This window comes from Bacidia gigantensis (genome assembly GCF_019456465.1).
Source record: "Bacidia gigantensis strain McMullin 20006 chromosome Unknown contig_180, whole genome shotgun sequence".
NCBI lineage: Eukaryota > Fungi > Ascomycota > Lecanoromycetes > Lecanorales > Ramalinaceae > Bacidia > Bacidia gigantensis.
Window position 1 is genome coordinate 2,567,371 of NW_025408596.1, and position 24,974 is coordinate 2,592,344.

General features: G+C 48.1%; 10 protein-coding genes across 10 annotated transcripts; 7 read left to right on the top strand and 3 right to left on the bottom strand.

Moving 5' to 3' along the window:
- Positions 1-456: 456 nt before the first annotated feature.
- Positions 457-1,190, top strand: KY384_003700 (uncharacterized protein; the record flags this gene model as incomplete). The annotated part of the gene is made up of 2 exons (XM_044812213.1): positions 457-865; positions 1,051-1,190. The coding sequence occupies 2 exons, from the start codon at positions 457-459 to the stop codon at positions 1,188-1,190; spliced, it is 549 nt and encodes a 182-aa protein (XP_044671346.1).
- A 258-nt stretch (positions 1,191-1,448) lies between these two features.
- KY384_003701 (uncharacterized protein) lies at positions 1,449-4,892 on the top strand (the record flags this gene model as incomplete). The annotated part of the gene is made up of 1 exon (XM_044812214.1): positions 1,449-4,892. One exon carries the CDS (start codon positions 1,449-1,451, stop codon positions 4,890-4,892), a length of 3,444 nt encoding a protein of 1,147 aa, XP_044671347.1.
- Positions 4,893-6,746: 1,854 nt separating this feature from the next.
- Positions 6,747-8,149, top strand: KY384_003702 (uncharacterized protein; the record flags this gene model as incomplete). Its single annotated transcript, XM_044812215.1, has 3 exons — positions 6,747-7,025; positions 7,157-7,312; positions 7,427-8,149. 3 exons carry the CDS (start codon positions 6,747-6,749, stop codon positions 8,147-8,149), a joined length of 1,158 nt encoding a protein of 385 aa, XP_044671348.1.
- A 1,991-nt stretch (positions 8,150-10,140) lies between these two features.
- On the top strand, positions 10,141-11,229 carry KY384_003703 (uncharacterized protein; the record flags this gene model as incomplete). The annotated part of the gene is made up of 1 exon (XM_044812216.1): positions 10,141-11,229. The coding sequence occupies one exon, from the start codon at positions 10,141-10,143 to the stop codon at positions 11,227-11,229; it is 1,089 nt and encodes a 362-aa protein (XP_044671349.1).
- A 647-nt stretch (positions 11,230-11,876) lies between these two features.
- On the top strand, positions 11,877-12,472 carry KY384_003704 (uncharacterized protein; the record flags this gene model as incomplete). The annotated part of the gene is given in 2 exon segments (XM_044812217.1): positions 11,877-12,241; positions 12,256-12,472. 2 exon segments carry the CDS (start codon positions 11,877-11,879, stop codon positions 12,470-12,472), a joined length of 582 nt encoding a protein of 193 aa, XP_044671350.1.
- A 281-nt stretch (positions 12,473-12,753) lies between these two features.
- On the bottom strand, positions 12,754-15,474 carry KY384_003705 (uncharacterized protein; the record flags this gene model as incomplete). Its single annotated transcript, XM_044812218.1, has 4 exons — positions 12,754-14,449; positions 14,793-15,102; positions 15,147-15,335; positions 15,390-15,474. 4 exons carry the CDS (start codon positions 15,472-15,474, stop codon positions 12,754-12,756), a joined length of 2,280 nt encoding a protein of 759 aa, XP_044671351.1.
- Positions 15,475-16,089: 615 nt separating this feature from the next.
- On the top strand, positions 16,090-18,664 carry KY384_003706 (uncharacterized protein; the record flags this gene model as incomplete). Its single annotated transcript, XM_044812219.1, has 3 exons — positions 16,090-17,254; positions 17,309-17,810; positions 18,538-18,664. 3 exons carry the CDS (start codon positions 16,090-16,092, stop codon positions 18,662-18,664), a joined length of 1,794 nt encoding a protein of 597 aa, XP_044671352.1.
- Positions 18,665-19,118: 454 nt separating this feature from the next.
- Positions 19,119-19,484, top strand: KY384_003707 (uncharacterized protein; the record flags this gene model as incomplete). The annotated part of the gene is made up of 1 exon (XM_044812220.1): positions 19,119-19,484. One exon carries the CDS (start codon positions 19,119-19,121, stop codon positions 19,482-19,484), a length of 366 nt encoding a protein of 121 aa, XP_044671353.1.
- A 207-nt stretch (positions 19,485-19,691) lies between these two features.
- Positions 19,692-20,312, bottom strand: KY384_003708 (uncharacterized protein; the record flags this gene model as incomplete). Its single annotated transcript, XM_044812221.1, has 2 exons — positions 19,692-20,004; positions 20,056-20,312. The coding sequence occupies 2 exons, from the start codon at positions 20,310-20,312 to the stop codon at positions 19,692-19,694; spliced, it is 570 nt and encodes a 189-aa protein (XP_044671354.1).
- Positions 20,313-21,534: 1,222 nt separating this feature from the next.
- On the bottom strand, positions 21,535-23,119 carry KY384_003709 (uncharacterized protein; the record flags this gene model as incomplete). The annotated part of the gene is made up of 2 exons (XM_044812222.1): positions 21,535-21,578; positions 21,637-23,119. The coding sequence occupies 2 exons, from the start codon at positions 23,117-23,119 to the stop codon at positions 21,535-21,537; spliced, it is 1,527 nt and encodes a 508-aa protein (XP_044671355.1).
- Between the last annotated feature and the right edge of the window lie 1,855 nt (positions 23,120-24,974).

Consider the following 24,974-nt stretch of genomic DNA (forward strand, 5'->3'; position numbering starts at 1 on the left):
TACTGACCTGTACAGATCCGTTCGCGGGACCTACTGACCGATCCAATTTAATGTATAGGGAAGAATCATGGTCACCTCATTTGCCCGGGTCAAGGGTTCTGGCTGCCTCGCCAAGTGGCTGAATGGTACCATCTCTGATTGTATCTCATGGTGATTATGTGAAGTGTGAACATCAATAAGGTAAGCAATAAGGTGTGAGCCCTACCCCTAACCCTAAAAAGCCCCTGATCCGGCATTTCCTCGCTAAGCCGCTGATTAACAACATCAGTCCAGCAGAAGTGACAGGCCATTGAAATTATTTGAAAGATCAAAAAGCACGAAATGCAGAGCAATGTGCAATTGGTTCATTGCAGATGAAAGTAATTTCAAGATCATTAATAGCAAGCAACTCGTTCTGAAATTCACCTTCGGCCCAAAGCTCAACGATCTCTGCCACCTTCGAGGCGCTTCGTACCAATGGCATATGCTTCAGACCTTTTCAAATGGTTGCAACGGAAGAAATACCAATATGAAGTCACCTTCTCCTTGTACATGCTAACGCCGACCGAAAAATTTGTTTTCAGTATACAAGCTACTCTCCTTATGTTGACTCAGTTGCTTCATTCGCTGACCAATTCTCTAGACTCCTTCCTCATTCTTTTCCTCTCGATGATAATCATTGCTGCCTCCCTCTATCTCCCCGAGCATGTCACGACTGTCTTCAGAAGGGCCTGGTTTTACTATGCTGGAGATGATGCAGCAGCCGCCCGGAGGGGGTCAGCAACAGGAGCACCAGTGGCTAGCACAGCACCGGCAGCCGTGGAAGCAAGAAGACCGAAAGGACCAGGATCTGGTCTACCAGGGTCGGACGTATTGGAGATGCTTGGTGCTTTATAAGCTTTGCCCCCTTAGAAGTTCCATGTTGAGCGTTGGCTCTGGGGGGTGTTACAATTGCTGCTCGAATGCTTAGATCAAACGAAAGCGTGTCGTTCTGCTCGCGAGGTGCTCAGCACTGTTTCTGCTGCCTGTGTCATCATTGCTCTGATCAACTGTAAAGTGCTTTTAATCCAGAGCCCGCAGATGTAGATCTCGTGGAGAGGACTGTGACAAATATAATGCCAGCACTGTTGTTACGTGACATGTATTTATTTACGCGGTCATTTGTCACGTATTCACGTATTGCCGTAGATCGACTACAACACCTTGCGTAATGATCACGTGTATAAATGACGCACACCTCCATAAACCTTAAATTGTCAGGCACAAAGCATTTCGAGAGCAGAACAGCCCAATAGGCCCTGTTCAGTAAATCAGCACCCCACGTATCCTTTACGTCAACGCAAGATGAGATCACTGCCAGCTGTCTCGCTACCATGCTCCTCAATAGAACCAACCCTTCAGCATTGTATCTTGTCCGGTCTTGCTGATTGCTGCAGGTGATCACAGATAGCAGCTTGAAGGGTGGGGCCATGTCGGACAAGCGTCGCAGGAAGAGTCTCAGTATCGTAAAGCCGCCCTTGAGCCCTTTGACGCCAATAAATGAGCCGTCAGGAAGCCAATCGCCTGTTTCATTGCTCAAGAAACGTATAAGCCCAAAGGTCGCTCCACCTTCTCCAGGCGTATCTTCGCCAACATCTCTCCACGATGTACCTTCTCCCAGCTCTACCGCGCCTCGACAGATCAAGCACAAGTCCAGTATTGACAGACTGGTACAAAAAGCGAGGCCGAGAAGTTTACAAAAATCAGGGCGCCCATCAAGTCTATTTGGTTCCTTTCGAGGAGGGGCGCTGTCACCCAAAGATGAGGATGACAATGAGTTGTCACGGACTTCCTCCCAACCTTCGTCCATTCATTCTCAGTCGGAGTTTTTCTTAGGACTGGCTGCTAGCCCAGTGCTGCTACATGGGGATGTCCAAACTGCCAGTGGCGTATTTCGCAAGAGAAGCCAGTATCTCGTCTTGACGGACAGCTACTTGATCAAGTTCAGAAGCCAGAGCCGGGCAGCCGAAATCTTCCCTTGTATACCTTCGTCAATGGGCCGTGCTAGCGGCGTTCGACATTCACGGCTCTCTAGCAGTGGATCGGTCCATGAATTCCATGCTCAAGGAGAGGGACTGCAAGCTGTACCTCTCAATCAAGTAGTAGCCATCTACCGATTGGACGATGGGAAACCTTACTTCTCCATTGAAGTTTCGTACCTCGACGAGGAGGCCATGCAAGCTTCAAGCGTAGTACTTCAACTTCATGATCCGAGAGATCATGATCTGTGGCTATCCTCAATTCAGGGTGCTGCAATGAATGCACGTCTCAAAGATCCTGTACAATTTTCACAGCAGCTGGTGGAGTACACTGCCAGAGTCTTAGAGCAAGACATGGACTACGATCCGCATCAATTCCATATGTTTCGGGTGGTCCAGCGTGCTGGCAAAACAGGAGCCACAAGATCGTCTTCTGATGACCTTACGAAACTGACGTCAAGCGTATGTATACTAGCCATCGGAGTCTTCAAGCTGCACCTTATTCCACTACCAAAGGGCCAAAGAACCCTGTCAAACACTTCGCTCTCCGATCTGAATGGAATCTCTCACGGTATGGCAGCGCTTACAGAGTTTACGGTCGCTCAAGATGACGACTCTTTTCTTCTTAAATTCCGCATTCCACTGCGTCAGAACCTCTCGCTCTCCCTCGCTTCTTCGTGCGTAAATGATATTGCATTGTCGACTAGAAGGACTACAGATTTCTTTAGGCCCAAATGGCCCGAACAGCCATTTACTTGGAATGTACCAAAGGTAATGGATGAAGACTTTCTAGAGATCCCACCAATCGATGAAGAAAATGAAGCTCTGAACCGTACTTTAGCAGCTTATTGTGCGGCATATGGTTTGGACGCCTCATTCGTACGTTATACGGTCAACACTGAATGCGAAGATGGACCAGCGTTCTGTCTCGCCCCACGAGCAGACGGTAATAAATACACCTTACTAGAGCTCATTGCTGTTGTACGAGCTTTACGGTACAACGAATCTTTTGGTACGTTGTCATTTGCCGGCGTTGCTCTTGATGACCTGCAGAGACTCAAAGACCCGTTTGGATCAGAACATGTTGCATGGAGGACTCGTTCTGGCGAACAGCTGAAACATGAAGAGGAGAGCAATACGACGTTGCTAGTACAAGAAGTGCGCGCCTTAGCTTTGAACAGTACTTCTCTACGCCGGCTAGACTTCTCTTATTGCCTTAATGGCGACCTTTCATCCGTGGCGGGATTAAGGGACGACCTCGGGTGCGGTATATGTGAAGCACTGTTCCCTCTGTGCGCAAACCATGCGACCAATATCGACTGGGTTGTTCTGAACGGTACCACACTCTCCGAGACAGACCTGGATTACTTTTTTTCGGCCGCGATCGACCGTTCATGCCATTTTCGCGCAATAGATGTTGGGTGCTGCGCTCTCGGCGATCGTAGCATGAATACGGTATTGAACGCACTTTCCCACCAATCTTCAACTATGGAGTCACTCGATCTCTCAGGGAACCCGGCGCGGCTTGACCCTCAGATTCTTTGTGCCGAAATTAGGTCGTTCACTTTTCTACGCAAAGTCAACCTGTCAGATGTTCCAAGATTGTCGAATTCTGAACCAATACTGTCTCTAGAAATCCTGCTTCAGTGGAAACTTGAAGACCTTCGTTTGAGTAGAACATCACTGAATGAAGAGAGCGTAGACGCCCTCGCTGCTTACCTGCAAAGTTCACAATCTGCCTCCTTGAGATCGATAGACCTTGACGAATGCCAACTATCCGGGAAAGATGCTGCAACACTGCTTGAATCCTCGGTGATGTCAAGCTTTCCTCGAGACTTGCGTATGAATTTGTCGTCTAATCGGCTTGAACATGGGCACGACGCGTTGGTCGAGGCTATCCATCATAGTAAATGTCCCTCACAGCTAATATTACGAATGATTGACTACCAAAATGAGCATAATTACCAGCGACTTCTAGACGCTGTCTCCGTCAACATCGGCTTAAGCTACCTCGATATTTCTCAAGTGACTTTACCTTCGGACGCAAATATAGCCACATGCGAAGCACTGGGGCGCCTCTTTGTCTCAAACAATTCACTGACTTTCCTAGACATCAGTGGCGAGCAAACGCATTTGGTTGCTTCAAGTTTGGGCATCGGCTTGAACTCTGCCTTACTTGGCTTAAAGCACAACAACACACTCCAGGTTCTTCGCATTGAGAATCAAAGACTAGGCCTACAAGGAGCCAGTACACTTGCCTCTGTCCTTGAGGAAAATCATAGCCTGAGTGAGATTCACTGCGAGAGTAACGAGATCACTTTGCAGGCTTTCACTGTGCTCGTCAATAGTCTAGAACGGAACGAAACGCTCATGTATCTGTCCGACATGGAAATCGATCGAGCGTGGGCACTGAGAAAAGTTGATCGTGAAGCGGAAAGCTTGCAAGATAGCGCAAAAGCTGGGTCAGGAGCCATGTCCTCCACAAAAGCGACCGTGAAGAGGACATTGGGTAAAACACTGTCAGGGCAAAAGGCCGACCATAAACGAGTTCCCTCCAGCTCAGTACCGCATGCTGATCTTCAAGCTGCGTTGGGCAGCTTATCAGATCAATGGGACAAGGAAATTGCGCGTCTCCAGGAATACTTGGCAAGGAACTATAGCTTGAAGGAAGGCTTGCCCTTAAAGTCACCGGGGCCACTTGACTTTGACAGGCCGGGCACAAGTGACAGTCTGGAGACGGCCATACGGGATTTCAGCATGGAGAAAACGCCGAGGGCAGAAGTCGATCGACAACTTGAGGCCCCATTGGTGGATGGGAAAGAATGGGATCCGTTCGAGGGATCTGAAGACGATGCGGAAGACGCAGAGAGCCCTCTTGAATTACGGAAGCAATGAAAGAGTGTTGAAGAGGGCGGTTAGGGCCTCATGTCCGATTATTTGACGAAGGCTCATGTCATTGATGATTACGAGGATGTTTGAATATAGAGAGACAAGGGCATCACTGCTCCGAAAAACGGGTGATCAAGTATCTACCAGCAGAGCACCATTTTAGAAGTACTGATAGAATAGCAAGCTTCGCGATGATAAATCGATTGCAGGAGACGACAGATGTTCCGTAAAGTAGTCGGCTTTGCGCAGAATAGTCATGTTAAAGCAAGGATGATTCCTATCCTAATGCATAGTTGCGCTCCAACAGATAACCATCAATCGGCAGAATGAGTTTGTCGACCCTTTCAGGACGGTCAAGTGGCTGTAAGAGCGGAGAAGGGTCGCAGAGCTGCCAGACCAAGCTGACGTGGTCGGACGACCAAGTGTGACTCGACCAAAGTCGGCGCAGTCAGGTATGATGTACTGGTGCGGTAACTCTGCATTGCTGACTACTCCTTCGCACTCGTGTCATTGTCCCTACTTTGAAGACGTGGTATCAAGGAGGGTCAAAAACAACGATGAGGCTCATCCGTCAGCGACGCGTCACTCAGGTGAAGGCCTCGTAAGGGGAGTGTAAAGGGTCGGGGTATGTTGTGCCGGAGCATATGCACCTAACACCTCGAGGATCTGCACCATGACGAGCTCTCCCAGCATCAGGATTCGCGATAAAACAGTTGCTCGCGACAAGCCCCAGTCTTGTTCTAATGAGACGATCTGACAGGCAGCTGACTGGCGGCGTCGCAAGATGGAGACCCTTTGAGCTATAGCATAAACGAATCCTCCCAGCTTGCTCAGACTCCGAGTGAAAAGTCAATTGAGCCTATGGTCAAGATGGAATCATGATAATAATAATATTAATGTCCGTCATGGAGCGGGTTGCTATCGGTTGGCCAGAGCCCAGAACTCCGCCGCGAGCACGATTGCTTGGCAGTTGCGCTGAGCAGCTCTAGCGGCAGCTCTGGAAAGGCGCGGAATGGCAGCTGATTGGGGCCCGCAGCAGTTGCATCTTGGAAACAGACGCACCCTCGGCAGCAAATGCAGGGGCGCGGGCTTTGGAGCCCGATGAAGATGCAATAATAATAATGCAGATAGAAAGATGCACGGAGGATAAGTTTAGCAGCCATAGCCTCCTCCTCCTCCTACTACTGGGCTCAGTGGGCTAGGAGTCTTGGCCAGCTTTAGTTCGAGGTAAAGCCTTCTCGTCGTCTCTTTGGCCGGGATAACCCCCCACTGAGAAGGCTGGAAAGCAACGATTAATCTCGCAGAATTCGCCTGCTTGCTGCTAGGGCCGCTAAAATACGCTGTCTTGTCTGTACATGGGATGACGGGATGACGGGCATGCGTGCTGAGCTGAACGCGCAAAATCGCTCTTATAACGCTGAGGTCGCCACCGTCCAAGCCTTCTCCTCTCTCTGAACATCTCCACCTGTTTTAACTAACTAGCTTTTCCCTTTTGTTAATACCACACTCCTTTGACCCAACGTTCCCATTTTTTCTACAGAATGTTACCAACTTAGACCACTTTAATACTATGCGCATGATCAAGGGCTCTATTCTAGCAACGCTCGGCCTCCCCTAGGCACTACCAAGGACCCCCCTGGTAGAATCCTCCTTATTGCGGCGAACAACAATAACCTCTTCAATGACATCTTCTCTCCCGCCCTGATCCCTCGGCCTCCTCCATACTCACACTGTCGCCTCGCATGTTGGCACTATCCAATTCCCCAAAGTGACGCGCCTCTACTCTTTCACTCAAAAGAACCTTCCGCTACACAGCGCCCCATTCACACACAACCACTTCGTCGAATTGCCATCCTCAGCATGCGGAGAGCTGTATTAATATTCATCACCATCAACGTTATACTAGTGACCTTTTTGGTTCATTCCGTCTTCACACTCCTCACGCTCCTTGTCGAAGATGGCGCCGCCGATGCGATTCACTCTGCAGAGATCCCCGCCCCGAACTCGCCCCTGATAGACAAACGGCCGCAACTGATACCTAAAATAATACATCAGACTTATGTGAACGAAAGTGTTCCGGACCATTGGCTCGAGGCACAGAAAAGTTGCTTGGATCTACACGAAGACTACGAATACAAGGTGCGTCGGTAACCCCCTTGGACTAGGATGAGCGCAAGGCAAGCGGTTTTGCAAAGTAGAGCCGGCCATATGTCTGCCAAGTCCCATTTTTGGTGTACCTCTCACGGTGACACTGACTTTCTGCCCTCTAGCTATGGACCGATGCCAAGTCCCGCGAATTGATCGCAACTGAATATCCTTGGTTCCTCTCCACCTTTGACGATTACCACCAGCCGATTCAGAGGGCAGATGCCATAAGATACTTTGTCCTTGCACATTACGGCGGGATCTACATTGATCTTGATGATGTACGTCGTACCCCAATATTCTGATCCCCGTAGTTCATCCTCGGTTTGTGTTTGTCTTTGGCTTCAGCTACGCAATCCATTGATCCTGCAGGAGACTGACGTCTTATCTGGTAGGGCTGTAATCGTCGTCTCGACCCTCTTCTCTCGTATCCTTCCTGGGTCCGCCGTACCAAGCCGACGGGCATCTCCAATGACGCTATGGGTAGCGTACCCCATCATCCCTTCTTCACACTTGTCATCGAGTCGTTGATACCGTACAACCGAAATTGGAAGTTCCCCTACATTACGGTGATGTATTCAACCGGACCACTCTTCTTATCCGTCATATGGCAGGAGTACAAGAAGGGTAGGGGCAGGAATGTGGCCGAGCTTGGCACCCAAGTAGGCAATGCCATTGGTAGTGGAGCAGACGTAGCCAAAGGTCTCAGAAGATGGGATGGAAGTGAAGCAGGAAGAGTCAGGGTTCTCATGGGGGATGAGTACAATCAGAAGCCGTGGGCTTTCTTCAAGTGGCACGGAGGTAGCTCATGGCATGGCAAGGACGCGCGGCTGATTTTCTGGATGGGAAGACACTGGATGCTTCTGACAGCTACTGGATTTCTTATAGCAGGCTTCGTAGGCTTGACAATGTGGTGGATATACGGCCGCGTACTGCTGCTGGGCGAAAAGAGGAGGAAAGGCGGCTCCTATTCCGGTGTTGATGTGCTACTCAGCCGCACAGTACATCGGATACCCTACTTCAGGCTCAGGGGGGGAAGAAAGATCGGTACGAGCTGTTGGAAGACCGGCTTTCGGCGTGAGGGAGATGTACTCTTGCTTGATGTGGTTATCAAGTAGGGAGGGAGGCGGCCGTCGAAATAGCCGGCTGCATGAAGCTCCATCAATACCGTGGAGATGAGAAAAAAGAAAAAAATACGGTGTCACGACTGAGTGAACAATATTGTGCAATGGAAACAGGGCGTTCCTGAACTTGGGCCAGCCATAGGGATGACACCCTGCATTATAGTAAACCAAATTTCGTGACGTTGTCTTGGGTTTGGGCTTTCACTCCAAAGAGCCTCGTGTACTTTACCTTCCAGTCCTGTGATGGGACGGACTTCGATGTACAATTACTTATAACGACAATTGCCAGACTTTCCTCAGAATGAAGAGAGACTGTTCTTAAGCTCAAGCATCGTAACCTGTTCATCGCTCTTCGCTCGACAGTATAACCAATGTCCCTCTCAGACTTCAATCTTTGCGCTGTCACCATGGTGAATTTCACGGAGCAATAGTACTGCGTGAGCCAGGGGTGAAAGGTACCAAAAGGCTGTGAAAGAGCAAGATCAAGAAGCGTCGATCACTTACTTCCATGGCCGTTCAAGTCAGCTTTGAGACCCCGAGGCCCAAATTTCTTTTGCTCCTTACCGCGTACTCAAGCTGTCCTCCTTAGCGCAGCAATAGCTCTCCTGCTTAGTCTTCTGTTTACTTCATAATCACACAATGGTCGAATCATTAACGTCGCACGCTGGTCAATCCTGCCCCTTCCTGTCCTTCGTCGCCACACTCTGCCGTGGATCACTTTCGAGCAAACTGTCATAGCGATGCCAAACCTCCTCATTCTTCCTCCTCCTTCTCTCTGCCAATTGGGCAAACTCGAAATTTCTAACGCTCCTTTCCGCTCCGATCATCCCACCCAAAGTCATCGCGGATAATTGAAGGTAGACTTTGAACTGGGGGGTCAGGCCACGATAGATGGGCGAGAGAAAATGGCCTGCAAAGCCCAGACTAAGACCAATCAGGCCCCACTTTGCGGCTCCGTACGATCCGCCCTTGAGGGCTTCGCGGTTTGCGGAGGAAATCTCAGAGGCGGTGCGATTTGGTGTACTGGGCATTACCAGCCTGAGGATATCCAAGCTACGAAAATGTCGAGTTTAGATCGTTTGTGGAGGAGATAGGAAGTGGCTGGTCGATAGTCGATGGTCGATGGTTGATGGTGGATTATTGGGCGGCCCTCGGGTGCTAAAAAAAGGAATATTGCCTTGGCGGTCCCCCACCAAAATCGACGTACTTGACCTTCTGATATAACTTCACATACAAGCAGCTCATACTCTTTAAAAGCTCACAATAAGATAAACGAGTCTTATATTACTGATCGTACTATTATTTATGGAAATAAGATGTTTAAAGGGTGATCAACGCCTTGTTTTGCACCAATATTCCTTTTTTTTAGCACGAGCCAAGGGCGGAGGGATGACTGAGGTCTTGGCAGTCTACTCTAAGCGGCCCGAGCTTTTCTACTCTAGCGCTGCCTAAAGTGACGCCCGAGGGGCCCGATACGGGACCACCCAAACCCAAGGAGCACCCACCAAACCCGCGAAACGCTAGGAAGTTTTCTTACAAAGATCAGGACACCAGCTCACCAGCACACCAGGCTGAACGTCCTTTCTGGACCATTCGATGTGACTCTACCTTGATTGTTGGCTCGACTTTCTACCCACTTCTCCTCTCTTCTCCCTGTGCTGCTTCCTGGTCTATCCGTACGAAATGAGCTATCCTGTCTCAACCGTTCGGGAAGCGGTGAACGCCTGAATGGAAGGTCACCACATGCTTGCTTTCTACACCAAGTCTTTGAATGTTCTCCGCGAATACTGAACCTGAAAATACCATTGAAAGATATGATTTGATTGATGAACGTCGACTCAAGTGCACAATCATGTTACAATAATTGGGAGTCGGTGGAGCACGTGCACACCTTAAATCCCTAACAGGTCTGTTCCCATGCTTCATAATCTCCACGATATGATTTGACTGAAAGTACTAGAAGCAGATACTAAAATTCGACAGACATGGGACGGCCTCGCCGACCAAAGCAGCAGCTTCAGTCACCCTTTCTTTCACTTCCTCCCGAGCTTCGAAACAAAATCTACCGTTACGCCTTAGTTCGTGAGGATCCAATCGATCTATGGCCTCACAGATGGACCATCCCCATCGCTGCAGAGGATTCTAAACCTACGCCACTTAATCTCAAGGTTCGTCATCAAGAGGGCCTGAATCATGTCCGAAAAGAGATGGCTGTTGGACTTTTAGGCACCTGCAGCCAGATGTACAGAGAAGCAGCTCTAATGTTCTGGGGGGAGAACCGATGGAGATTCTCAGGAAGGAGTGGATGGCAAGGCCTTCTTCGCTTTTTCCTTACAATTGGACCTCATGCCCGCCAACGCATCCGCAAGCTGGACGTGCATGCACCTATATACATGCGATGGCCTGTTAAAGATTCCGACAACAAGGACTTGAACGGCAGATCGAAGAACTTGCCCAAAATGCATATGGTGAAGATTCCAGAAGAAGGTCATCTTGATAGGATGGCGATACAGCGAGGCTGTGCTCTACTTGAGCAGGATCGAACGGTCGACGAGATGAACTTCATCATTCCAGACGGCTTTCGCAATGGGGACGAGGACGAGTTCGGAGGCTACGACCTAGATCATGATTTGGAGTCAGAATCTCATGACCGGTTACTTCGCGTTCAGGGGCTTGACTTTATTAAGAAGACTATCGTCGTAGAAAAAGGCGGCTATCTAGCAGTAGACGACGGGCCGGCACAGATCATGGCAGAAGGTTGGGATGTAGTGTGCCTTCCAGGAAGTTTCATATGGGAGAAAGGAGAAGAAGACAAAGGTGGGAATAGCGACTATCAGAAACAAGAGAACACACGCCTACGCAAATGGCACTCTCCGGCAAGACAATGGGATTATCTGGAAGGAGTCAAGTACCTATTCGAGGAGACTGAAATATCTATCCATGCAAATGGTGGCAGACAAAAACAGAAGGAGCCATCACTGAGTCGAAGCCTAACAGCGTTTGGAGGCTGTCTCTTCATCGAAGACGAAGGGATCATCATACGTCTACAGGAGCCCACACCACTGGAAAGGTGATATCATTTTGGCAGAAGTTGCAAGCTGTTGCCGCGTTTGCTGTCATCCGACCGCCAACGATCACCTTTGGCACGAGTGGGTTTCCAGAGGATGGAGTGCAGGTGTCTCAATTACGCTCATATTGTCCGGGAGGGTCTGTTCTCTATTGAATACTAAGTGTATGCAAAGAGGTTATGACCATAGAAAGGAATCTATATTGCGGTCGCAAGACATCGAAATTTCTCACCATCAGGCGTTTGTGATGTTTTGCTTTATATATTGTCCACACACATCACCGTAACTTTCCCCAGAGCCTTCATCTTGACAGAAAGCTACAAGCCTAACATCTTTTCCACCTAGGGCTTTTTCGAGAAGTTCTTACGGGAAGCAAAGACTTACATCCAAATTTCGATCGAAAAGTCTCTTGTTACAAATCGGGTCAAATACATAAGTTTTCTATCGATGGCGTAATATCCCCCCCCTCCGCTACCCGGCGCCAAAGATCATGCCATGACAAAAGTTGAACCCGTTCTTCATCTCCTTTCTGTGACGATTGCAACAGCGTCACGCATGGAAGAAGCAAAGCGAACTGTGTGCCATCAAGGGGTGTCAGCTAGTCCACCTCACCTAGCTCAGCTAGCCATGTAGCGCCCAGTAGGCTCTTAGACATGCTGTCTACCGTCCACTCTCTCCGCCTCGCAAAACCAGCTCTCACCACACACCCTTTAATCCCTTGCCTTCACCTCAGCACGCCCCGTCTGCTGACCTCAAAGTCTCTGACTCTTCCCCCTCGCCTCACAGTCAAAGAAGCCGACTTCACCGAGACCTTCCTCAAAGGCTCCGGGCCGGGCGGGCAAAAAATCAACAAGACCTCATCCGCCGTGCAACTCAAGCACCTCCCTACTGGCATCGTGGTGAAATCTCAGGCTACGAGGTCGCGGGAGCAGAATCGGAAGATTGCGAGGAAGTTGTTGGAAGAGAAGTTGGAGGAACGGGAGAGGGGGTGGGGAGTCGGAAGGCCATTAGGGAGGCTGTGAGGGGGAAAAGAAAGGGGAGTGCGGCGAAGAAGAGAAGGAGGAAGTATAAGGCTTTGGCTGATGGAGAGGGGGAAGAGGAGGCGGAGGAGAAAAAAGAAGGGGAAGGTGGGGAGGTTGGTGATGAGGATGCGGAGGGTCGGCAAGAGGACTGGGAGGGAACAGGACGGGAAGGAGAGGTGAAGGGAGATGAAGAGGGAGAGAGAAAAATTGCTGAGGAACGAATTTGATATGTTCGTCACGGTGGGCACGAGCCGACCTGGTCAATGGCCGGCGACTGGCTATGCACTGGGCATCGTCGTCAATTTCGCTTCAATAGTAAGTCGCCAACATTTCGTAAAGGTTAGGTCTTTCACCGCTGTTTTTGCTCAATCCTTTTCGTGACCTCCAAGTATTTCGCTATTTGTAGCCCTATTAAATCTGTTCATTCTTCAAAGAGCCAGAGATTCCAACTTAGATGCTGACAAATTTGGTTCATTTCTCCAGATGCGTATGATGCCTCATCATAACGTTAGGTATTCCATACATGCTGATTTTCGACCTCACATCCAGGGCCTTCTCGTTTGCTCAATAGGCCAACGTTGGAAACTTTTTCCCCATAGTGCCGAAGCAGCAGCCTGACTTCCTCTGCTACATCTCTGTCCACAACCAAGACCATACCCAAACCGGTATTGAAAACTCGGCAGAACTCCTCATCGCTGACATTCCCAGCCTTTTTCAGCCACCGTAGTATAGCTGGGCATTCCCAGGTCCTTGCATCCAGTTGTGCAGCAAGCTCTGATGGCAACATGCGGGGAACATTTTCGATGAGTCCACCACCTGTGATATGAGCCATGCCTTTGATCAGGTCCTTGTCGACGGCCTTGAGCAGAGATTTGACATAGATACGAGTTGGTGTCAAGAGACTTTCGCCGACTGCCTCCTGCAGATTCCAGGGTGCTTCGTCGGTATATCGCAACCCTACTTTTTCAATTATTTTACGATATAGTGAGAACCCATTAGAATGGCATCCACTGCTTGCAAGACCCAGCAGAATGTCACCTTCTTTCATGGCCGCCTTGTTTGGCAACTCTTTCCTTTCCCACGGTATAGCCCCTTCGCAGGTACCGTTAATATCATAGGCCCCTGGCTGTAAAAGACCAGCCATTTCTGCCGTCTCACCTCCAACCAAGGCACAATTAGCCTGCTTGCACCCTTCACAAACACCTTTAATTACGTCGACGGCAATATCAACATCTAGCCGTCCGCAGGTGTATACATCTGTGAATTTCAGGGGTTCTGCGCCTTGGACAACCACATCGTTTGCATTCATGGCGACCAGATCGATTCCAATAGTATCGTGCTTTCCGATCGCTTGCGCAATCATGAGCTTTGTTCCTACTCCATCGGTACATGTGACTGTTCGCGGCGGTTTCTCGTAGCCGGCTTCACAGAGATCAAAGGTTCCACCAAAACCCCCTATCACGGCCGAGGTGCCTGGACGTGCTGTTGACTGTACCAAAGGCTTGATTCGTTTGACCAGCTCATTCCCAGTGGAAATGGAGACACCAGCACCGGCGTAAGTCATGGCAGAGCCTTCCTGAGACTCCGAGGGCGAATTGGTGGCAAGTGCTCGATGACCAATATCCTTACGAAAGTACTTGCCTGGCCACGTAATCGAGTCTAAAATGCTGTAAGCCTGTTTCAAAGCTTGCTCAAGCGAGTCGGCCGTGGAAGTAGCAGCAACGACTCGGCCGCCAGCGGTCTCTAGAGTACTATCGTTCATAGAAGTACCAGCGTGAAAGATGTGATCAGTATTTCTAAGCTTGAGTTTACGGTTGATGGTAATTTTTTCGCCTTTCTGATAAGAACCGGGGTAACCCTCCGCCGCAGCAACGACGGTTACAGAGGACCCGTCTTTGATCTTAATATCAACACCATCCAGCCATCGATCAGTGCAAGCAACCATGATTTCGGCAAGGTCAGTATTTGGATCCAAGAGAGGTAGAAGGGTCTGCGTTTCGGGGTCCCCAAAGCGCACATTGTACTCGAGAACTCTTGGTCCATCTTTGGTGATCATGAAGCCTGTGAACAGAAGGCCGATAAATGGCTGGTGCTCATTCTTCCGCATTGCATCAATGGTAGGTTGCAGTGCTGTACGATGGATCTCTTCTACTAAGTCGGGGGTAGCGATTGGCGCTGGGGAATAAGCTCCCATCCCTCCAGTGCTGCATTTCAAGTTCAGTCAAGGGTTTCAACAACATTTTCACAATTACTGACTTAGGTCCCTTGTCTCCATCGAAGACTGGCTTGTGATCCTGGGCCGCTGGAAGCGACTTGATTGTATAACTTTAAAAAATTTGTCAATTACATGCCCATTTGACGTCAGCATCGATATCTTACCCGTCTGAAAAAGAAAGAAAGCTGAGCTCGTCGCCTCGCAGGAATCTAAGGTGAGTCTAGAGTCAGTAATGCTTTTTTGGGTAAGGAAATCGAGGCATTATCGAGACTTTCTAAAAGCTCGACCTGGCGTCTCTGCTACGACGAAATCACTCCAAACGTGTAACTTACTCCTCGATCACTACTTCTTTACCTGCATCGCCGAATCTTTCATCCAGCATCATGCCCTTCAATGCTGCTTGTGCTTCCTCCTTAAAGGCTGGTATGATAACACCTTTTCCTGCTGCGAGCCCCGTAGCTTTGATGACAATATCATAGTCGATATCTGCGATATGGTTACTAGCCTTCTCGTAGTCACTAAAATTAGAATAACGTGCTGTTGGAATCTTGTATCTTTTCATGAAGTTCTTTGAGAAGGTCTTTGATCCTTCAAGGACTGCAGCTGCTTTAGATGGACCAAAGATACGTATGTTGGGTATTGCTGGCGTATATTAGTTGACACTCAACCACCCAGAGGAATTCTACCATTCTTGAAATAATCGGTCACGCCGGCAACCAGAGGAGCCTCAGACCCTGGAACCACCAAGTTGATTGCCTGATCTTTTGAGAATTGAACAAGGGCGGGGAAATCATCAGAGGAGATTGAGATGTTCGAGACTTTGTCACGGCCTCGGGCAGTACCTCCGTTGCCGGGTGCTACGTATATTTGGGAGACTTGGGGAGGATTTTAGTGATAAACGTTGCGATGAAAGTGATCTGATACCATACCACGAGCTGATTGACTCAGTCTCCAGGCCAGAGCATCCTCTCTCCCTCCATTGCCAATCAACAATATGACTAACCTCTCGGTCATGCTTGACACAAGTTTGATGAAAGATTGACTTTTACAACGAGAGAAAATAAAATTAGGCCAAAAGTAAAACGCAAATGGTCTTCCCAATTCATATCAAACTCGAAATATCAGGCCCTAGTGGGGATGGTACGCAATAGTGAAAATAAAACTTGTACGCTTTCGGGTGCTTTCCAGCCGAGGGAGTCTCGAAAAGGGCAGAGTTAGTAGTACTTTGCTGCGTAGCCAACCCTCAAGTATTATTGGAAATAGTAAAAGAGAAGTCAGAAGATTGAAAAAAGGAATGGCATATATGCGAAAGTAGAGAAATTAGTTAAGCGAATATTAACCCCCAGACAACTACGCCAATTCCTAGTCCTGCGGCGGGAAAACTGCGCATCTCTGATCACCAGTGCCTATATTTGAAAATGGAGTGTCGGCGCGTTCTGGCGGAGGAAACGCCCCGAGGGCCCGCTCTTTTCGCCACGACTTTCTCACCTTGATGCACGAGGGCAGGCTTAAGCGTTTGACTACAGTTTTTACGATTTATTATATTGGCCTTTTCGATGTCTGACGCACTTGTGCCTTGAAGCTAATCCGCATGATCACTCCTAACGGAGTTGCCCCTATCGTTTCCTCATGCGCCTGTCTCGGGCACCAGGCTCCCCCACACCGAATGGCTATTTCCTTGCCCAGCTCTACACTATCATTATTCTAACGATCTTGTCATTGCATGTTGTTGGCTTTGAGTTAGCGAAAGAAGACTTCAGCAACACGCAAGACCCAAGCTCTGGGGACAGTTCTTTTATCGAACGTTACCTGCCGGATTTCTTTGGAGCAGATCGAAGCATTATCGGACGAGCTTCAGACGACATTCAGAGTCTATCCAATAATGCACCTGGACGATTGAACATTGATCCTGGCAAGAGTCAATTCTGGACGTTCCCCAAGACCGCTTGGCGACCTGGTCCTCCCAACCCAAGGTTGCCGTCTACCTTTGATCAATGTCAATCAGGCAACTCTGGAGGGGTCGACCAACATCCAGAGCTCAAGAAGAGGCAAGAAAGACAAGGATTGTTCGTCACAATCAACACATGCGGTCAGCCAAATCCTACCTCGCCATCCGCGAGTACAGGCCCCGATCAGCTGCAGCTTTATATTTCGACCTCTGCTGGGAATCAGAGACCCGATGCAAACAACCATGATCATGAAGTTTCTGTAAGCGACGGGTATGGGAGCACGAATCCTAATGACCCAATATCAATCTCTGGTGATGTATACATCGGTGTGGCCGCGCCGGCCTCCAGCAGCGGCTTTTCGGGGAACTACAACTACGAAATCACAGCTTCAATTGACGATCTCTATGCGAAAACCAGCGAAGCGATAATTTCAAGATTCGTAGACGGTGATAATCACGGAGCGATCGTTCATACGAACAATGTTACAAGCTGCAATGCGACGGGGAATCCGGCAGTGTTCAGTTTCTGGAAAGACGGACCGCCGCCGTACAGCATCTTTGTGTCAACCCCGGACGACCCTCAGCTTCAGGGTCTGAGTAGGTCGATGTGCGCTTTGAAAAGCAACGCCCTAGTATCAGAGGCAACAGACGTAGATCGGAGCATCATCAATACCAAAGACGGCGGCCTGAAGCAGCAATTCGTCGTCAAGTCGTTGAATGCTAGCACTTCGTATCTGGCAGTCGTAGCGTTGGAAGGCACAAGCGGAAAGTCTGACTCCATCGGCGGCGGCAAAATCAACGGCGGCGGCACTGTGTGGGGCTGGAGAAACTTCACAACCAAAAGTGGTCAGTCATGTCAACCACGCTTCTAGGTGAGCAAACTAACAGGATGCCAATCAGCTGATACTTGCGCACTCTTGACTGGTCTTGAGTTTTGCTCTGACGTTGCATATGCGGTGCCATACAATCCAGATACAATTTCAGATCTAGCGAGTCTATCGAGATTCTATGACGACCAAGCTAGATCGCTCAACGAAAATTTCGTCAAATCCATGGCCCAGATAGCATGTGACACCACAGCATCTGCACAATATTCGCTGGCCGTGACCTGCGACGATTGTAAAAGAGCCTACAAAGATTGGCTTTGTGCGGTGACAATTCCACGTTGTGAAGACTCCTCCAATGATGGTGAACATCTTCAACCTCGCGGTGTCAGATTAGACGGTCCTTTGTACAAGCAGGGAGATGAGAAGCGACTGTCTATCAACCGTAGCCGCAACCCGCTCATAGACGAGAAGATCCAGCCAGGAACATACAAAGAGCTCTTGCCATGCCAGGATCTCTGCTATGATCTTGTCCGTAGTTGTCCGGCTGCGTTGGGCTTCTCGTGTCCCCTGGAACGGTATGGCTTGAACCAAACATACGGCAAAATAAGAAACCTGGGGCCAGACCAGTGGGCCTGCAACTTCCCAGGACGTGATCTCAATAATACTGGAACATCCCTTCGAAGCGCTGTCGTATTAGCTGTAGCCGCACCTGCCCTCGTAGCTTCATGGATGCTTGTGACATGAAGGGCAAGCGGTACCTCGAACCGCGAAAGTTTGGTTTGGACTACTGATCATGAGATAGGACAACTAACGTACGGCGCCATCAGAACACCTTGAATTTTCGTTGCCAAAGTCAGGCAAACATACTTCAGACGCTTGACGAGAATGACCTGCTGTCTACAACCATCCTTCCTCACTGGATTTTTGGAACGGGTCCATGCTCAAGCCCAACATATTTGACGTTGGGGATTCGATTGAGGAAAGCTAACAACACTTTCCGCCTAGCCTTCTGCAGCAAAAAGCCTTCGGAACTTTCCAGGCAAGGGAAGGAAGACAGCATTTGAGTCAATCGACGTTAAAGATGGCTGACTACTAGCCGCAAGCTCTACGTCTTGACGAACATCGACGTAGTCTCAAATGGTTTTACAGGCTATTCCAGATGCAAATAGTTGTTAGCTGTTTTGGGATATGGTAATTGCCACGGAGTATGCGGAAACAAGGGAAGGACCTTGAATGATGCATGGAAGAGTATATGGAATGGTTCCTGGCATGGCAATTGACGCTCTGTGTCCACAGAACCAGGGCATTCACCTTCAACCTACGCCGCGACGGTTGGATCACTTTTGAAGCAATGGGCCGGGAGGATTTGATGCCTTCAAAGGATAACAAAGGGAAATGCGATGACAAAGCAGAAAGGCAAGCCCAATGACTCAATCGAAAACCCACGACCACAGCCTTGCTATCTACTCCACAACGACCTTTCCTACATTACAATCATTCGATCCATGTCCATATTCAAGATAATCTTTCCATTCCAGTGAGAAACATCCCAGGTAGGAGATTATATGCCTACCAAAGGCTCCGGCACCTGTGGCCACCCAAAAGCCGAGGTCCGTAGGCACGCTAGCAGCCTCATTCCGAATCCTGAACCTCCGATTGCTTCACCAACTTCTTCCCCGCAAATGCCCTGGCGTCCATTGCTTGTAGCTTCCCTTGGCAACCCAGGTCCTTCCTATGCCAATACGCTGCATAGTGCCGGCCACGTTCTTCTCACATCATTAGCCTCCCACCTTGGATGTCCCCCTTTTGCACGCTCACGCCTACACGGAAACGGCTACATCTCGCAAGGGAAAGACGCTCTCCTTTGGCAGTCACCCACTCTGATGAATGTTTCGGGTCCGGCTGTAGCATCTGCATGGCGGCAATTTATCCGTGACCTGGACGTGGATGAGCAGAAGCTCGCGCGACTGGTGGTCGTGCACGATGATCTGGAAAACTCTTTGGGGAAGATTAGGGTGAAAAAGGGGGGAAGTGCGAGAGGTCACAATGGCCTTAAAAGCTGTGTGGGTAGTCTGGGTGGTCTAGAATTTTGGAGGCTCGGGGTCGGTATTGGAAGACCGACTAGTCGTGCGAGCGGCGATGTCGCATCATATGTGCTGAGAAAAATGACGAGCCAGGAGAAGAAAGAAGTCACGAATGAAGTGGTGCAGGTGGCTGAGGAACTCGAAAAGCTTGCTTGGAAAGAGTGAGGAAGAAGAGCCGTGGTGAAAGCTCGCTCGTAATTTTGCGAAGAATGGGAGATCCTTCCACCATTTTCGCACTTCGAGATTGATATAAATGCACAGCTACGAAGGCGCTGCTTTCAACAACTCAAATGAAGACTGAACGGCAAGCCGAGACTCAGAAACAGGGCTTCCTTGTCATCATCTTGTCTGGAATTCACCCAGCAAAGTCATTCAAAACTTATTGATGGACGCAACTTCCCAGCTGTTGCCGTAACGATTGATATGCTGCATGGATTGAGTCATGTGCAGTGGTAGCTCAAATCCTGCTTCCTTCGCTCTCACAGTGGGGATCTTTGCCGAGTTGTCGTACTTTTCTAGCCAATTCCCAAAGTCCATTTCCTGGGTTTCAATCTGGACGTCTTTGAGACTACCACTCACTGTGTGCCTTCGGAACGAAATTGGTCCTCTCAACGAGTCTTTTGTGATCTCGCAGGAGATGAACTTGCGCCGCCATGCCCACACGAAGAGACTGAGGTGTAAAAGGCTAGGAAAGCAATCAGTCTCTTAAACTATCGACGCAAGCTTGGTGACTCACAAGTGCAGTATCAATGCCACAACGCCCGTCGTTTCCCAAGCACCAGCATAAGTCACAGAGTTTCTAATGATCTGGCCATCGATCCACCATTGCATTGGCCCACTCACTGACGCAAGGTATATAATTGCAAACACATCAAAGATTGCGATTAGTAACTCAATACCGATGTCTGCCTTGGTATGTATCAATCTTGTCGTTATGAGAAGTTTGGCGACAGTGGTCACGCTCCAAAAAATCGACAAACTGCCCTGCGACATTCGTTCAGCCACTGTGCTAGCCACAACATCTCCCGGCGTTACGATGGCTCACTCACTGGAACAAATAAACACCACTGCAGGTCCCAGTTTCCCCACCTCCATCCCTCATAAGTCGGCGTTTCCCTCGCATTCCACGTCACCAAAACCGCAAAGCAAACCAGCGTGAGGACAGAGAAGACCAGTGTGGCCGAGCGCAAGAAGATGTAAAGCTGCCGTTCAGGTTCGTGCTTTTGCGATCTATATTTCCTACGAATCCTCAAATCCCCCATCTGTGCTGCTTGGGCCAGCACGTGCTCAGACCTGGAAATATCACCGAAGAAATTTTCCTAGCGAAAGCGAACGAGAAGCGGCGACGGAGCTGATGGAGCAAAGCAAGACCCACAAGAACGGCATGTGTGGACGACAGCTCTCAAGAAGTGCATGTGCGGCGGAAAATAGCAATGCAAATAGAAAGGCACAGCTGGCATGTTTCTTTTTCCACTTGCGCAACTGCAGTCGACTGTCGACGGCGTTGCAAGTTGAAACAGCATGGCAAACCCAGTGAGACGAGGATGGAAAAGTTGAACATGCTGGGCTCTCAGTCGGGCGATATGTCCAACGGCTCCCGCGTCTCGGATTATTTTTGGTTGGTTCTGAAAACTGGCGACTGGCTACAGCCGCCAAGCTCGAACGATATCCCTCCTGGCTACCACAATGCTCTGCTTGAGCGATTTAGCGGATAATGATTCGTGAAACCACGCGAGAAGAGCAACAAGAGCAAAAAGGACTAAGAAAGGTAGCTTTGTGCAAGCTGGGTGCCCTTCTCTCTGTCGTCGCTTTCGCGCAACTCTTGGTCAATTGAGTGATTTTGTTATGCGCTCACCAACACTCCCTCGTCATTTTCTGACCTGACTTATGCTCAGCTTCGGCTACCGCTCGAGTTCGGAGGTGTTCTGCTTGCTTGCGTCGAAACCTGGTGCTCGTCGTCGGATTGAAACAGATGGTTTCCGCAAATTCTTGCCAATTTGAACGTGTTATGTCCCTCGGCGCAGATCACGCCTAATCGAAATATGCCGACAGCTGAGGTTAGCTAGTCAGGACACATCGCGCTGAACAGACAAACAATAGTCTGGACGTAATTGCAAAGATGAAATTGCAGAATTATACTTGCATCCAATTGTTCAAGAGCTTATTATGACTTCGTACCGTCCACCACCGTCATACAAGAACTCGTCTCATTAGCTCATGTGGAGATCAGCTTCTCAGTTGCTTCGAGCAAAATATCGGCTGCACAAGCGGCATTGTCAGTTTCCGAAAGCAAGTGGGAAAGGTGCGAGCGACTTACCGTGATGTTTCTGGAAAATCAACATAGGTCTCAACCTAATCGCTCTTCCCCCACTGCCACCAATATTCACGCCCAAGGTTTTCGCCCTCTTCAAGAAATCTTCTCTCCTCGGACTATCCCACGCAATGAATGTCCCCTGCCCCTTTCCTCTTAGATTCTGCACCTGATCTGGGTACCTCTTCGCCAAACCCTCCAATCCGTTGTACAAATACTCACCCACCTGCGCCGTATTCTCCACGAGATCCAGTCTCTCAATCTCCTGGATAATGGCTCGGAATAAGATCGCACGTGCTGGGTCGCCCATCCAGGTATTGAACTGCCTGTATGGCTTGTTGGGTCTCAACTCCGGGTTCCCATAATAGTACCCCGCGGTCTGAGCTTTCTTGGAGAATGTCACCATGTCCGGCGGCTCATCCATATTCCAATGCTCGTGCGCCCAGAACTTGCCGGTTGCTCCGACGCCTGTCTGCACCTCGTCGACGATCAAAAGAACATTGTGCTTCTTCGTGATGGCACGTAGGCCCTTGAAGAAGTCTGCGGAGGCATGGTTGTCACCACCCTCGGATTGGATGGGCTCGACCATGACAGCCGCGACAGGATTGTGGTAGTTTTGGATCAGATCTTCGGTCTCTGCCAGGCAACGAGCTTCTTCCTCTGCATTTTCTTGCGCGTGTTGCTCAAGGGGGTATTTGAGGTGGGGAAATGGGGCTTGTGGCCAGTCAAAGGCAGGGATGTCGAGCTTGTGGATCGGTTTGCTGCGGGTTGTTGAGAGAGATGCGAAAAGCCGGCCATGGAAGGCGGTGCGGAAAGAGAGAATAGACATGTCTGGCGACCCGGGTTTCTGATTGTTCATCGAGGAAGAAATCTCCTCTGCTGAGAAATCGACGTCGGGTCCTCCACGCTCTTGCCGCCGCTTCCACATGAAAGCTGCTTTGTATGCGGTTTCGTTTGCGTCCGAACCTGCCATCGCAGTGAAGACTTGATCCAAACCCTTTGGTGCTACTCGTAAAATGCCTGTCTCGAGTATGTTGGCCCAGTCATGCTGTGGAAAATTGCCCAAGGCAGGTCGATTGATCATGGCGCTGGCCATCTCGGGCGATTGGGCAGCAACAAGCAGATTCGGATTACTGTATCCCACTGGTATCGATGCTATCTGTGCATACACGTCCAACAACACATTTCCATCCGGATCCGCAATGTAGTTCCCAAAACTGTTGCGATAATTGGCTAGCATATTCAAGCTTCGCGTATCGAAGACTTTGTCCAGCTCTGCGATTGCTTTCTGGCTTTGCGGTCCTGGTATAGCTGTGCGGACAGTTGGGTGCTGTGGCTCATCAGGGAAGAAGGCATGCTCGCCATTGGACTCCTGTACGCTGGCAGCCGCTGCTGATGCGCCCTGCTTGCTGGTTGATGTGATGTAGCGAATGGGATTGAAATGGGAGAACGGATGAAGGCGAGAAGAGGCCCGAAGGAGAGAGGCCATAGCGGCCTTGGACAGAGGTTGTTGTCTGGATTAAATTGGCTGTAGAGTGGTCGCGCTCATGAAAGGGTGGACAATAGTGCTCCAACAATAGGTGAGTCTCGGCTTCAACCTTGAAGCTTAGAGAGGCGCAGCAGAGCTTTCCGGTCGTGACGAAGATGTTCAAGGTATCTACGGTCCTCTGTCTTTCGTGTCGACCGTCTGAGAGGCAGATTGGTGTAGGGAAAAGAGAGTGGCACAAATGTCATATAAGACTGCGGGGCGCGGGGCATGCCGATTGCCCTTTCGCTTGGCAACGGTCTGACGTCGCCCTGCAGGCACTAGCCGATAAGGCCCGCGGGTCGAGATTATTCACCATCCGAGGGATCGTATATACGGACCAAAATTACCCAAAGGAATCATTCAGTGAGACCCACCTCCTAGGCAAGAGGTTAAACTGCACTTTGTAACTGTAGTGTTTGATCTACATAATAAAAGATCACTACATAGGGGTTTCTACGCATATTAACTATATTAACCTTGTAAGTAGCGACAACTTTAAAGGCTTTATCTACTTGCTAAACAACAATTTTTATAACTATAACCTTTAGTAGCTTTAAGGCTATTAACTATATAATTTCTATTTAAATAAAGATAAATAGTTTAGGAAGTAAATAAATAAATAATATATTTCTTTAAGCTCTAAATATATTAATAGCTAATTTTTATTTATTAGCAATTACACTATTATATATCTTTTTAGCTACATAAAAACCGCCCTTATAAAGGAAGGATAAAGCCTATTACTTAACTATAATAAATATATTTTAGTAAAATAAAATAACTTAATCTTATTAATATAAAAGTAAAGCTATAAATAAGTGTAAGGAAACACACTAGGTATAAGCCTTAATAAATAATATATACAATATAATTAATTAATAATAAATTAATTATTAAACTATTTAAAAATTATAGTAGAAATAAAGCCTTATACTAAGCTAGGTAGGGCTAAGCTAAGCCTAATTAGGATATCCCTATCTACTATTATTATAATCTGTAATAGTATACTACTAAAAATAATAAAAAATAATATCCTTATTATTAGTATAGCTTTATCTTTATCTATTTATATTCTAGCTTTTATAGAGAATCCTTCCTATTTAATTTAGTCGAGTTTTAGGCAAAAACTACTTATATTATATTAGGGAAAAAGCCTATTTTATAAGGGGCTGCAGCGACAGCAAAGTTAAGCTAATTAGGTTAAAGATTATATCGGAAGAGCATATTAACGTATAAAAAAAGCAATAATAAGCGGAAGCTAATTAGTTGAAAAAAATATTAAAAACTAGAGGTTATTTGAAATCAAATTTAAAAATTAGAGATACAAAATCGTAGAATAACTATATAGCTAAAAAATTATAGCTTAAATTGTTTAGAACTAGTAGAAAAGCAATTAATAAACTAAAAGCTATATAAACTATAGAACCTAATTATTATAATAATATATATAGCCTATATAATTATAGCAATAGTTGTTCTCTATAGTAAACTAGGCGTTTATAGATATGTATTCTTTATTATTATATATATTTCCTATATCGCGTAGCGTATAATTAAAACTATAAGCTATAGGACTAATTACGCCGACGTAAGTATCTATTACTAAATTATATTCCTACTCCTATTTAGATCTGTCAACAAAGTAAATAGCTACAAATAGTATTCCTTCTTTTATATTTATATAGTAAGCTAGCTATATTTATTGAAATAGTAGTGCCGATTAGTACTATTAATATTAAGGTTAGAAATTTTAATTTTAGGGAAAATGATTTAAAGATTAATTAGACAAACTTAGATAAATAGGAGGAGCAGGAAG